The 13,969-nt window shown below is 44.7% G+C and overlaps 2 protein-coding genes and 1 long non-coding RNA gene across 3 annotated transcripts in view; 2 read left to right on the forward strand and 1 right to left on the reverse strand.

Annotated features, from left to right (window-relative positions):
* The first annotated feature begins 679 nt into the window (after positions 1-679).
* On the forward strand, positions 680-3,488 carry LOC135395255 (very long chain fatty acid elongase AAEL008004-like). The gene is made up of 2 exons (XM_064626495.1): positions 680-728; positions 1,851-3,488. The coding sequence occupies exon 2, from the start codon at positions 1,884-1,886 to the stop codon at positions 2,742-2,744; it is 861 nt and encodes a 286-aa protein (XP_064482565.1). The 5' UTR covers positions 680-728; positions 1,851-1,883; the 3' UTR covers positions 2,745-3,488.
* Positions 3,489-8,442: 4,954 nt separating this feature from the next.
* The window catches only part of LOC135395266 (uncharacterized), a 174,064-nt gene continuing 168,537 nt past the window's right edge, over positions 8,443-13,969 (reverse strand). Inside the window, exons 3-4 of the long non-coding RNA XR_010423002.1 lie at positions 9,294-9,361; positions 8,443-8,778 (exon numbers count right to left, since the gene is read on the reverse strand). This is a non-coding gene — a long non-coding RNA (uncharacterized LOC135395266). The remainder of the gene's footprint in view (positions 8,779-9,293; positions 9,362-13,969) is intronic.
* On the forward strand, positions 8,860-11,533 carry LOC135395264 (very long chain fatty acid elongase AAEL008004-like). Its single transcript, XM_064626505.1, has 2 exons — positions 8,860-8,886; positions 10,483-11,533. The coding sequence occupies exon 2, from the start codon at positions 10,503-10,505 to the stop codon at positions 11,439-11,441; it is 939 nt and encodes a 312-aa protein (XP_064482575.1). The 5' UTR covers positions 8,860-8,886; positions 10,483-10,502; the 3' UTR covers positions 11,442-11,533.

A 13,969-nucleotide genomic window follows, 5' to 3' on the forward strand; every position in this document is an offset into this window, starting at 1 on the left:
GGACACGTCCGTCTTCTTGAAACCAATCAATCAATCAATTTATTTACTCCCAAGAGTCCCTCGGGAGGGCGTTACATGGGAGGAGTGGGTTACAGGAAATTAAAAAAAAAAGCGACAAGGATCATTTTAAACAACACAATAACAACAATAACAACAACAACAACAACGAAGAACAGAAACGCGATAATGCAAGGTCGTGTCCGCTGTTAGTGAGTGCCACGAGAACTACGTGCAAAGCTGTCCCGCCACCATCACGTGCCACTTTCAAGATCGCCGCGCTGAAAAAAATAACGCACAAATGATGACGCAAATCTGCCGTTTTTCGACACTGGCGCCTAACGAGGTGCACGTCATGTCAACGTAGTATAGTCAGACGGCAATCCCGAAACGCAAGACATATGGCTCGAGAACCTAACAATGAGACGAGCAATTTAGCGCTTGTGGTAATTGTTTCTCATAAAATAGACAATGAGCGACACTGAGAATCAAAAACTAGTGGAAATAATAGGGGGGAGCACCACACTTTTGGTGAAGGTGTGTGCGTGAGAAGATAATGACGCAGGAGGAAAGAAGAAAGTGCCAATGTCACAGCAATTTGACGGACGTCACACGCAGCGAGACGCAAGGGTTCGGTCCACACGGAGCCCACCACAGTGTTTTCACTTGAGGTGGCGACGCATCACGGGAAGGACCGCTGTTTCAGGTTGGTGATATCACATATACCAACGGTAAGCGCGATTCTCGTATCTCATTCATTTCTAGTGTGAGATATGTATCGTTGTCAGACTACTTCGCTTCATAATTTCTGTGCATTAATAAATTTTTTGCGTAAATTCTGTGCACTTTAATTCCGGCCCTTTGCACCGTATTCAACGTATCTATGATGCATCCTCCCGTAATAGTAGCATTGATATTTTTTCGTCCTATGTTGTGTTTAAACGGGAATTGTCCAGTTTCGGCGCATTAGGCACTTGGTTAACGATTGTTGATTTTTTTTTTACATTACTGTAAGCAGTATTTGGATGTTTTCAGTGCACTATCTAGTAGGATTTTCCGTTGATTGGCACTTTTTAAATAAATAAATATAAATAAATAAAATAATAGTAAAAATTTGGAATAGACTCGCTACATTCATGACGACGAATACCCGAGCTCGGGCACAGTAGGGAGTTTTAGGAAAGCGTAAGAAGTTTCACGATAACATCTCCGAGAACTTGATAAACCAATCGCCTTATTCCTTCGGAGTAGCTGACATTACGTTGCTGATATATGATTGACTGATTGATTGATACGGAGTCGGAATCGCAGGGCGCTTGCGATTTCTTAACACTCCCTATTAACATAGGGGACAACGTAGCATACACCGGCTCAAATCAGCAAAAACGATCCATCCAACCTAGCTGAGTCGCCGCAACGCTGTTCCCACGTAGATGTTTTCACCCTCTAATCTTTTCTTAGGTGACTGTAATCTAGTTTTTATGAACCTCTGGGGGCCGTCTGTGTAAATAAGTCGTTTTTTGCTGGTTTGAGCTCGTGCGTGTTATACGTCACGTCCTGTCGTTGTTGGTGGCGTTGTGCCCAAGCGTTATGGATCTTGTTCACCAGCTTGCCTGTGTCAATGTTATTTTATCCGACCTGTCGTCGCTTCGCGTTGACCATAACTCATCCTCTCATATTAACCTCTGTGAAGTGGGGTGGAGTCCTGTGGCTACCACGGGGAAACATCCCATGCCATCATCACTTCTCCTTCATTTGTTGTTGTTGTTGATAGATTTCGTGATGCCAAACCAAATGAGCAATTGAAACAGTTCCTAAATGTGCCCTGCCCTCACTTCGCTTCCACATTTCAGAATTCAAGTCATTTCAACAGAAAAAAAGTCAACATGCCACTCAGCTTGAACCCCATTCAAATCATGGAGGACATCCGCATGAAGGGCGATCCTCGGACCAGAGACATTCCCATCGCCGGAAACCCGGCTTTCGTCTTCGGCCTCATGATCACATACCTCTACGTCGTCAAGGTCGCTGGTCCCAAATGGATGAAAGACCGAAAACCATTTCAAATCTTGAACATCGTCAGAGTCTACAACGTCCTCATGGTCGTCCTCAACGCCAAGTTCCTCTGGTTTGCTCTGACTGCCACGTATCTTCCTGGAGGAAAGTACAACCTACTGTGCCAAGGGATATCGAAGACCATAGATCCTGCAGACTATGACCTCTACAGAGACGGAAGCTGGTACGTGTTCGTGAGATACGCAGACTACCTGGACACTATCTTCTTCATCATGAGGAAGAAGTTTAACCAAGTAACGAACCTACACGTCATTCATCACACTTTAGTTGTATTCAATGCGTGGTTCTGGTTCTTGTTCGCTCCCGAAGGTCAACCCGCACTGGGACTCTGCATTAACGCCTTTGTTCACGTCGTGATGTACACGTACTATTTCTTGTCCACATTCGGTCCAGGAGTGAGGAAGTACCTTTGGTGGAAGAAGTATCTGACGAAGATCCAGATCTGGCAGTTCTTGATCTTCATTGCTCACATGTGCGTCCCGCTTTTCATCGATTGTGGCTTTCCGAGGTATCTCGTTCCGTTCGCGATAGTTCAAGTGCTCCTAGTGTTAGGATTATTTTTGAACTTCTATTATCATGCCTACATCAAGCCTCAAGAAGGAGGAGTGCACGCGATTGGTAGTATGAAAAATGGAGGGCTCGTTTGTAAGCCCATTGAGAAAGACGAGTAAGAGCGACGTTTGGACGCTTCGCAATGACGACCTTGTCTTGCATGACGTGCTTCGAACAGGGGGTAATCTGCTCATCCGTGACGCTTGTCCTCGCAGGATTCATTTGATTCACAGAACGTAGTCACTTGAGAAATGATATCAATGCAACATTTCCCGTACGTACTTCCATTTAAAAAGTTTGCAACCACCAAGGGGTAAAGTTACTTAAGAGCACCTTCACAGTAAATGCGAAACTAGAGCTCTCTATTAAAAGCAAAGGTGAGATTTATATCGTCTTAGCAGGCGCTGTACCGTAGAAACCAAAGGATGAGTGCGGCGTATTAGCGGACGGACGTAATTATAAGAAGCTCATTCTCCAGTCAACGTTAATGCCAAGAACTGCCTGACATAATTAGGGAAGGTCAAACTGTGCTGCAAATGGAATACATTTATGGAACAAACGGTGGAAACAGAGGAAGTGCAGACAAAAGCGTGCCATGATTATGACGATCTACGTAAAATACTGACTTGAAGGAGCCAAATTAAACAGTTTTCTTACTACCCTTGCGTGAGAACCGTTACGTCGTTATTTATTTTAGAACTTGGACCATTAGAGCAGTAGACAACTCTCTCACACACTCATAGACACGCGCACGCACGCACACACACACACACACACAAACAAACAAACAAACAACAGAAAACCGATACAGGAACATTTTCTCTTACACGACGTCACATCCACCACAGAGCAGAGATGCTGCATTTGCTGTTGATGATATGGGACTACTGTTCGTCATCAAGACTGATTTCCGTCCCCAATGGCGTAGGCAGAAAAATATTTCGGCACTGTCCTATGGGGACTTTTCACCATCATATCCCTCCCAAATGCACCACCAAAGGTACAATTTGGGGGTTAACCCTAGAACCTCCCCCGCCTCTGGCCAGACCATTGTCTGCCCCAATTGAACAAACCATCAGTTCGAGGCAGAACTACACGGCTTATGCCCTTCCTCTTCTCATCCCCACCTGGTATCACGTGGTTACAGGATGACTGTATAATATTGTATGAATAAAATAATTCATTAATAATCAGCAATGTGTGACAGTCGAACCGCTCCAGGCGCACATCAGTACACCCGGCGTGTCCCCATCGTCTTGTCCCGGGGGGGATCACCGTTACCTCGTCTCAAGCCTCACCGACACCATGGTGCACTCTCAATGGCAACATGACATCACCACCCACTCTCTGCTTTACTCCGTTGACCCCACATTGTCCCTTACTCTCTCCCGCCGGATACCACGTTCCTTAACACAGTGTTCCACAGCATGAGACTTGATGTGGCTTTTACTCCGGCTTTCAAACATCTCCTCGGTGTCGGCGCGTCCAGCCTTTGTTCCACGTGTGGTGTGCGTAGTGACCTCCATCACATCCTGCGCACAGTACGATCGCGAGCGCCCTCATGGAAACTGCTCTGCAACGCGTCGATGAACTCCAGTTCAACTTGGCCAATATTCTCGGGTGATGGTCGGAGCCCCTCAGATCAGATGCAAGGCCTACGAGTTGTTGCTGAGTTCACCTCCAGCCAGACTTGTGCCCGTTACTCGAAAAAAGTAATTGATTACCGTTACCGTTACCTCTACGGAAAAAGTAATTGATTATCGTTACCAAATACTCGACTACAAATGTAATTGAGTAACGAGTAGAAAAGTAACGCGTTACTGCAGTCGTTACTCTGCATTGACCCAAATTATAACCGTCTTTGTGTGCCTCAGAAAAAAAATACATAAAAAGGTTCAACAGCGGAACAGCTTAAATAACAACAAAAACAAAAACGCCTAGGACAAGGAGATCTGTACGTCTACTGTATTTATCGCCCGGGAAGACGTTCACCCGACTGCGGAAGAGCATTGCCTGGAACTTCTCCATGACTCACTAAACCTCCAAAGCTTCAGGTACGATCACACTGGGTAGGAAGAGATTAGGGAGAGAGACCCTGAAGTTCCACAACGTTATTACAATGACCTCCGCTTGCTATAGTAGAACGGCCCAACAAATGCTGACGGCACCAGGGGCTGGACTTGGGCAAACATCTGAAAGATAAGCTAATATCTGCGGGAAAAGTAATCAATTACTCAGAAAAGTAATTGATTACTCGAAAAATTACTTTGATAGTAAAGTAACTGATTACTCGAAAAATTACTCAGAAAAGTAATTGATTACAAGTAATGCAATTACTGCCTCCAGCACTGGAATAATGGACGAACCCTAATAGGACACTTCTCCCACCATCGTCCCTTTCTCAGCAGTGGGGTAGTGTACCGCCATATGGTGGTGAATATCAAGCCGACATCCCGTTTGGCTGATCTTTCCCAATTTTTTTCTTTTTCGTTGGTCTAATAAATATATCCCCCCAACCCCGATCCCACGTCCGTAGCAGCCTAGTCGGAGAGACATCATACATTCCAACTTATGCTTTACCTGGTGTTCGCCTCAATGTTCTGCTCAAAGCTCAAAGTTTCGTCGTAGCCCTCGGTAATGTGCATTTCCAACGCCAAGCCCGTAGCCTAGACAATCCCCCTCCCCTCTTCATAGTACTTGCACTCCCTTTCTTTTCTTTTTTTAATTGACCTTCCGAAGAGACTCGGGAGCACAATTTGTAATTCCACACTTCATCGTTAGAATATAATTGTTGTTGTTGTTGTTCTCGTTGTTCCTGTAATTAATTTGCACATACACGTTATCGATTGATTGATTGACTGATTAGAAAATAAAAATGCGGAGCACTACTCGTTAACGTGGTTCAAGCACGAAATTCATCGTATCACCGGGACCGATGGGGTTCAGTGTCGCGTTCTGGCGATGAAACAAACCAATCATATCTATCAAAATAAATTTCAAATAAATTGAACACGTCGAGAGACGAGTTCAATCTCTCCTTTCTCTTTTTTTCCTTACAAACAGCAACCAATTTCGTTTTTTCTCCCTGCGTTTAAGGTTTATCTTGCAATATATCCTTATAAGGTGACACGCCGCACTTGCCATCCCCAGCCCGTATATGTTCATGACTTTCACTACGTCATACAGGGTTATAAATGCATTTTACGTTTTTGACTTTTAGCTCTGTCTCGTTAATGTGCTCGTTGTTCCAAAACTGCCCTAACGCAGCACGAGGGGCTGCAAGGTAACTCCATAATTTACACAGCGGGGCATGACACGAATAATGAATACGCAAAATACGCTGGGCGCACAATACTTTATGTGGAAAATGAGAGTTCAGAGTCTTTTCACAACCGAAACAATGTTCGTATGGGCCGCATGGAGCAGACCTCGTTTCTGGTATAATTCGGCGCAATTTTGTAACTGTAATACTTCGACATATAGAACATAGCCAGACTCTCGGCTTCCAGCACAGTCGTTCCAAGGGATTGTTCAGGGTGAGCACGGTCTGCACTGCAGGAAGATGGTGTGTTTATAAGCAAGGTAAGTGTATTTACGTTCGTATTGCCTTTACTGTAAGGATTACTGTGCTGGTGCTGTCTATACGGAAAGAAAACGCTAGAATGGTTTCGTCTACTTTCCACCATGTATGGAAAGAGTGAAATTAGCTAGCGCACAAATCAACGGAATATGAGATCTTCAACATGCATGAGGCACCAAACTAGCATATCCAACTGGACTTTATCGTAAGCCCTTCTTCTTCATCTAATTCTTCGCTAATCAGAGATGCAACGAATTGATATGCACTCAATGACGATGAAGTACCTTTCATTGTGCCCCCTCACCGCAGTAATGAAACGTGTTGAGCAGACTCAGGCGGCACTATCTTATTTTCACCTAGTTACCCTCTGTGCGCCGGCGTGAGTACGTAACAAGAATTATAACCCAACCAGTCTTTTTTTCTTTTTTCTTGGATGTGACGTCACATTCGAACTGCGAACCGAAACCGAGAAATAAAAATCGACCGCTCTCAGCAAGAATACGGTATGACAGTCTATCTCTGAGGAGAGCGGGTAAAGGTTGGAGAAACCACGTGACGGAAGCGTCTGTCCAATCACAAGGCAGCAATGAGAGGGTATTCATAGACCCGCATGGGTCTACAAGAAAAGACCTGCAAGACAAGAAGAGACGTGCAAGTCAACCTTACAAAATTACCCCCTTATTTCGAAGAGGGACCAATGACGTCGCTCCACGGGCAATATGGGAGAGAGGGAAACTGAGGAGCTACGCAGACATCCGACTTACTTGGGGGTCAGCCTTGGATGGAGCCCTGGGGCCCGAGCCTCTTAAGGGGCCGCCCCACCCCTAGGCCCAACGATTGGAAGAACCAGGAGGCGTGACAATGGGGGCCCCGGCAGTACTCATTCCCGGGTCCCGTAATTTCTCTCATCAGCCCTGAATGTGAAAGGGGGCCCTTATCCGAATCCCTCTAGCGAAAGCAATATGGCGACCCGACCACTGTTTCGGGAGCTTCATGAACAACATGCAAGCTCTTAACGGTGGGTGATGATTTATTCCCCATTTGTGACGTACAGGGTTGGTGCTCTAAAAGGTCAGTCACATTTTCGTGCATGGCGTGGTACTTCCTTGACCGATACCTCGTTGACGGACAGACTTCCGCAGCCTCAGATTAAAGAATTTGTGCCAGAGAAACGTACGAAAAAAACATGGTTGCCATGCACGACCTAAAAAAATAAATACGACCACGCAAACTTTCGTCCTCGTGCATCCCCTATGCCCTATACCGATGGATTGAGACGGAGGTTTGCGCGGTCGTATTCATTTTTTTAGGCCGTGCATGGCAACCAGGATTTTTTCGTACGTTTCTCTGGCACAAATTATTTACTGTGTGGTAGCAGAAGCCTGTCTCTCAAGTAGATATGGCGTAGCGACCGAAAATGTCACTGACCTTTTATAGCACCCACCCTGTACATGATGCACGAAAGAGATTACAGTTGTGTTACAGAAAAACAGCTCGAAAAACAGACGGAACGTCACAGTGCGGAGTGCGTGACCTATTCAATTGCTCCCATATCCCTCATAGGTGCCGCGTGGTAGGCATAGTCGGAATCGTACAATGGGAAGGCGTCCATTTCACTGAAACACTTCGATGGGCGTTCCAATGTAGATTTAGCCAGGTAGCGAAGGCGAAAAAAAAATATTGACCCGGCAACACTGTCATCTCCGTGACTCGAGCGATCCTGGGTGTTGGTAGCACGGCTACGATAGTAAACAAAAACTATTTACGACGCGCGGATGGGTCTTGTATGTACTAATAGCTTATTCCTAATTTAAATATAGGAAAAGCTATATGTTGCCCCAATAGTTCCTGTTTACCACCGCGCACAAGATGTGCGGTACTTCATATGGTCAAAACGTGTTAAATAAAATGCTCATTGTACATTCCAAGGTTAACAGGTGCAAGCCTTCACGTTGTCGACGTTTTACGTCACGGGACAAAAAGCCAAATTTCTGTACTCACCAGCATCAGGTGCGCCGGGTAATAGAGTCCACTAAAACAGCCGTTATTAACCGCGCGAGCTCACGATGTGGTCGTCGGCCGGCAATCCACACACACATCCATGAGATGATGATGTGATGGCCAATCGAATCACTTATGGCGTTATGGCACCTCTGAGTTCTCAAAACGATAGAGTTAGCCGAAGCCACGCGCGCACCACAAAACACAGCACGAAGCTGACACCATTACACCTCGCAACTAGCACGGATGGGTCACTGTATAAACACCCGTTTGTTTCGCTACCATAGCCTTTCGTTCCACATCAACTGGAACAGCGTGAACAGAACTGAAATGAAAACACAGGACGACATCACTCGAGCCTTTCGGGTGATCCGTTTCCTCTTGTTCAGCACCTCCGGGTCACACGCCGGCTCAGGTCGTGCATTACTCCTCTGTGTGTGCCTACCACTAGAGATTGTGAACGCCACGTGATAGTGAAGTCATGTGCGGCGTCATAACCAGGGTGAAGAGAGATAAGGGCGCCTAGCCGCCGCTGCGGAATTTTTTATCAGATTTCCCCGGAAGCGTAGTGCCTGAAAGAAATGGTATGGAAACAGAGCAGACTACTGGAGAAAGCAGAGGTAGTTGCTGCCACATCTATCGAATAAGTTGCAGCAAGAAAACGCGGACATGTAGTGCAGGTAGTTTATTATTTTCTTGTATTGCTCAAAAGCGTCTCTGAACTCCAAAATCCGTCTTTTATAGCAAGCAGTAAAATGTGCCGAATGAGCTTTTCCCTGTGCGAGTGCGTGATGGTCGATGCGCGGCGTCTTATTCTTTTCATGTTCCCGGTTTACATGATGAACATGCGAAATGGCTGTGGAAGTACGACACTTCCACTTGCGATTCCTCTACTTTGAGACGCCCAAATCTCGTTATCTCACCGGGGTGAACACGTCGCGTCATGGTGGTGGTGGTGGTGGAAACCGCTTGTCATTGTTGCGTCGCGCCATGGATAACAGCATATAAGGGGCCGCACATGAATTAGAGAGTTCGAGTAGTGAAGCTCATTTGCAAAGACAGGTCTGTCTCCATAGAAACGTCTTACCTTTTGTTTTTGCCCTATTGTGAATGCATCTGTAGTGGCACCCGAACGTGTCATGTCAAACGAAGTAGCTGAAAAGTGAGGATTCGTAATGTCAGCTATGTCGTGAGATGACTATGGTCATGAGGGCACTGAAAGTATATCGACAACGTGTGGTATGTATATGTGTTTTCATTGGCAGTGAAAACATGCGCGATGAACATATATGAATACATACTTGTCTAAGCTGTCATGCACCAGAACTCTCCGAAAGACTAACAATAAATTATTGACCTCTTTGCAGCAAGTTATATTTGTCGACTATCAATGTTCGCATTTTTATCATTGGAAATGTTGAAAACACTAAGAAAGCAGTTTTAAGCCCTGAAACGGGTGCTTTTATTTATTTACTTATTTTCGTGTCGCACATTTTATTGCAGAAACTCTAATAATCTCATATGTCTTCCTTCACAGTGAGCACCCATTGTAGTACTTCATGATGATATACAGGCACGCGCAGTGTACCGCAGATAAGCGTTGTAGCTACAAGCGTTCATGACCACACTCTAAGAAAAAAGGAGTAAAACGGGGAGCAATTGCAGCTTCTACTCCCCGAGACCGCAATCACTCCCCATTTTTACTAACCCGACATTTACTCCCTAGGACTGCAAATTGTCACTAAACTTCGCGAATGGTCTCCTGAATGCAACATTCTACATAAATATGTGCCCTCGGTCAATTTGATGGCATAAAGCTGTATAACCCAACCAACGTAGCAATTTTCCAGCCACACAGGGTAAGAAACAGTTAGCGCATCTTTCTTCGCAAATTATGCCATATATATGTCGCAAGGTTATTTATATATCACTCGATATATCACGGTTGAAAGCTTGATTCGAAGTATTGTCATGGATGCACACGAATTATGTACTATGGGACTCTTACAACAGCGCGTGAAATGCAGTCTCCGCTCTGTGACGTTCACTTACTCCCATGCATTTACTCCCGAAAGATACTCTTTTTTGTAGCAATGCATTTAGTCCCGAAAAGGAGTAAAAGTACTCCTTTTTTTTCTTAGAGTGCACAGCGTCTCTTTTCTGCTTGTATAAGATATATGCATTACAACACTTATCACCTGTGCGAGTGAAATGCAACTATTGCAACTATTATATTACGTGTTCATCAGCATAAGTCCAATTATGACATTTTTCAGAACATTCAGTTCAAACATCGATGGCGCACAACGAAAGCTCACCCAGCAGCATGCTGTCCACGTTCAACCCAATTCAGCTTCTTGAAGATCTCAGGATGAAAGGAGACCCTCGAACACGAGATTTCCCAATCGCTGGAAATCCCGCAGTCGTGTTCGCGCTCATGATGTCCTACCTGTACATCGTCAAGTACGGACCGCGATGGATGAAGGACCGCAAGCCTTTCAACATCACGAACCTCGTCAGGATCTACAACTTACTCATGGTGATCTTGAACGCCAAGTTCTTGTGGCTCGCTCTGAACGTCACCTACTTTCCCGGAGGCAAATACAGCCTCCTCTGCCAAGGAATATCCAAGGATATCGACCCGGAAGACTTCAAACTCTACCGGAGAGGGAGGTGGTACTTGCTCGTGAGATACGCCGATTACCTGGACACGGTCTTCTTCATCATGCGAAAGAAGTTCAACCAGATAACGCATCTTCACGTGATTCATCACAACCTGGTCGTTTTTAATGGATGGTTCTGGTTCTTGTACGCTCCAGAAGGACAACCAGCGTTGGGGTTGTGCATGAACGCCTTCGTTCACGTCGTCATGTACGCCTACTACTTCTTGTCCACCTTTGGCCCAGGGGTGAGGAAGTATCTGTGGTGGAAGAAATATTTGACGAAATTGCAGATCGCGCAGTTCATCATCTTCATCGTTCACATGAGCATCCCGCTCTTTATTGACTGCGGGTTTCCCAGGCATCTGGTTCCGTTCGCGATAGGTCAAGTCGTGCTTGTATTGGTGTTGTTTTTGAATTTTTATTATCGTACTTACGGCGTACTAAGGAAGAACGCCGAAGAAAGCAAACAAAAGACACCTGACGGCGGCCAAAATGCTGGCTCAAGCATGGATGAAAACGAAGAAAGCTCTTCGGCGTGTCGGAGACGCGCCATCAATACAAACGCTGCGTAAAACGCGCGTTCAAAACTGCGAGAATATGGAGACGTTGTGTAACTTCAGACATTTTCCCTGTCTGCGACTTGGACATGACCAATATACAGCAAGATCAATGCTAAAATATATTCAGAGTATTGTGAAAGCGACAAAATATTTCAGTGCGAACTTGGAACGACACAGGGGACACGGACACGCACCTACACACAGCACAGTATTGTAACGTAAAAAAAACAAAAAAAAAACGAGGTGTAGGATGGATATTGCAGGAATTGGTTAACTTCAGCGTTCATAGCTACATGCTGTTTGCTGATGAAAGGTAAGGAAGCGAAATGAATGTAGAAAGATGCAGGTGACTCAAGAGGCAGAGTATCGGCTAAATGACTGACGAAGAGTCAATTAAGGGGGAGTCACTTCTTCAGAAATCTATGGGCGATTTTCGTTCGAAGAAGACCCGTGAACGCTCTAAACTATCATCATAATATTGGTACTGGAGTGCTTATCTTGGCCCTTCTCTAGTCAATGACGTATTTTTTAGGGGAGAAGGTTGAGCCGTTGATTTTTAATAAGTTAAAGTTTGATGCGTCTCGAACATGTGCTGCCATCTCGATAGAGTGTCGCGCACTAAAATATTTGGGAATTCGGGCTCAATACAAATCGACGGATAGTCGTGGAATTCTACAAAATGTGTCATTGACAAGGCTAAAGCGAGGAGAACACGCCAATGCTTCTGTTTTGACGATATTTTACGCCGTTTCTGAGCGGTGTGCGAACAAACTTTCTTTATTGTCTCGCGCAGAAGTGATTCCCCCCTAAGGAAAAGAGAACCCAAGTGCACAAGAACCGAAAAAAATGTCGAAATACATCGTCCTATACCTCAATATCTCGAAGAAAGAATATCAGAGCGTCCAGAGCACGCCCTAATATCCTTCCGTTCACATCGTGTTTTGTATCAGAGACTGGAGGATATATTATTAAATGTGTGAGGTATATATGGTTCATATGACACGTCATCGCCGTGTACAAAAGATGTCCCACGTGGAAGGGGGATTCCTGCTAAGGAAGTTCACCTGCCTACTGACAATGCCGCACACATGTAAATAAACCTTTTGGCCCAGTTTTATTACTTCGCGGTAATTTGGTTTCTCTACTGTGTACTCTTGGTGGTATTGGGATCCGGGATATCTCGAATCCCGAAATACAGGCTGTATTGACACCCCGAAACCCCGGTATTTTCTAAAAAAAAAAAAACGCGGGAATTTCGGGATTTTTTTTTAGCATTCGGCATTTGTTGTATTGGAGAAAACCCAGAATACTCTCGAAAATATTCTGAGGTTTCAGGGCTCAAGTGGAAACCTGCAAAGCTACTGTTTGAACAATGGCTACAGGAACTGTAAAATAGTTATGAGTTGTTTAATTTCTAGCACAGAATATGTTTAATAAGAAAAAAAAAAGAAAGGAAAGGTTAGCCATGCACAGAGCCGGCTTGCTATTCCGAAAAAAAAGGAGAAAGGGGAAAGGGGAAAACGAAACAGAAAAGGAAGGAGAAAGAAAAAACAAGAAGGGGAATCGAAAAAAAGGAAGGAAAAAGAAAAAAAAAGAAAAACGGGTGAATCAAAAAAAAGGAAAGAAAGAAAAACAAAAAGCAACAAAAAGAAAGGAAAAGGGAAGAAAGACCTCTATCGTGAACAGCTTCCGATCCACTAAAATTCGCTAATGTGCCCTAAACTGACCCGTCCTTCAGTACTTTCAACGTCTAAAGCACTTGACAACGTGGATATCATGCCACAGTCATGGTATATCACATATGACATGGTATATGACAAAGTGGATATCATGCCACAGTCATGGTATGTATCATATATAAATACTTTTATAATACGTTATAATAACGAGAAGAAATAAAAGACACACGCAATATCCGTTGCCTTTGAATCTTTCGCGTGTACAGTGCGAACACATTATGAACTTAAGTATATTGTTCGACACGACGAGAGAGAAGGAGAGAGGAGAAAAAAAAAAAGAAAGAGAGCACTTACAGTAACGGACAATGAACAATTACCTTGAGGTTGTGCGTCATTCTCTAAAATTTACTTTAGTAAACAACTAAGGGCAAGCGACGCTTGGGGGAAGCATAAACGACAGAGCGCGGAAAGTCGTTGAGTCTGAACAGCAAGATTCTTGGGCCATCGCGTAGCTGTCGCATACGGTAAGTAACCCTTTTCGTTCAATCTGCTCCTGTCGCTTAATTTTGATAAAGGAGCAAATACAATACATGCCGTCTCGCGTATGTGCATGTCCGGAGTAGCCAGTCCCGAGTAGTTTGGGGCAGACTTGTGCCCGTTACCAAAAAAAGGGAACTAAATACCGTTACCCGTTACTCCACAAAAAAGTAACTAAATACGTTACTCGTTACCAACATACAAAAGTAACGAGTTCTCGTTACTCAAAGGTGACGAGTTACTTTTACGTTACCGCCTCATACTTAAAGGAGCCAACAAACATGCCGCCACTTGCCTTCAAGTCATTATTAATGAGGAATTGCA

The sequence above is a fragment of the Ornithodoros turicata genome, chromosome 5 (genome assembly GCF_037126465.1).
Source record: "Ornithodoros turicata isolate Travis chromosome 5, ASM3712646v1, whole genome shotgun sequence".
NCBI classification, from domain to species: Eukaryota; Metazoa; Arthropoda; class Arachnida; order Ixodida; family Argasidae; genus Ornithodoros; species Ornithodoros turicata.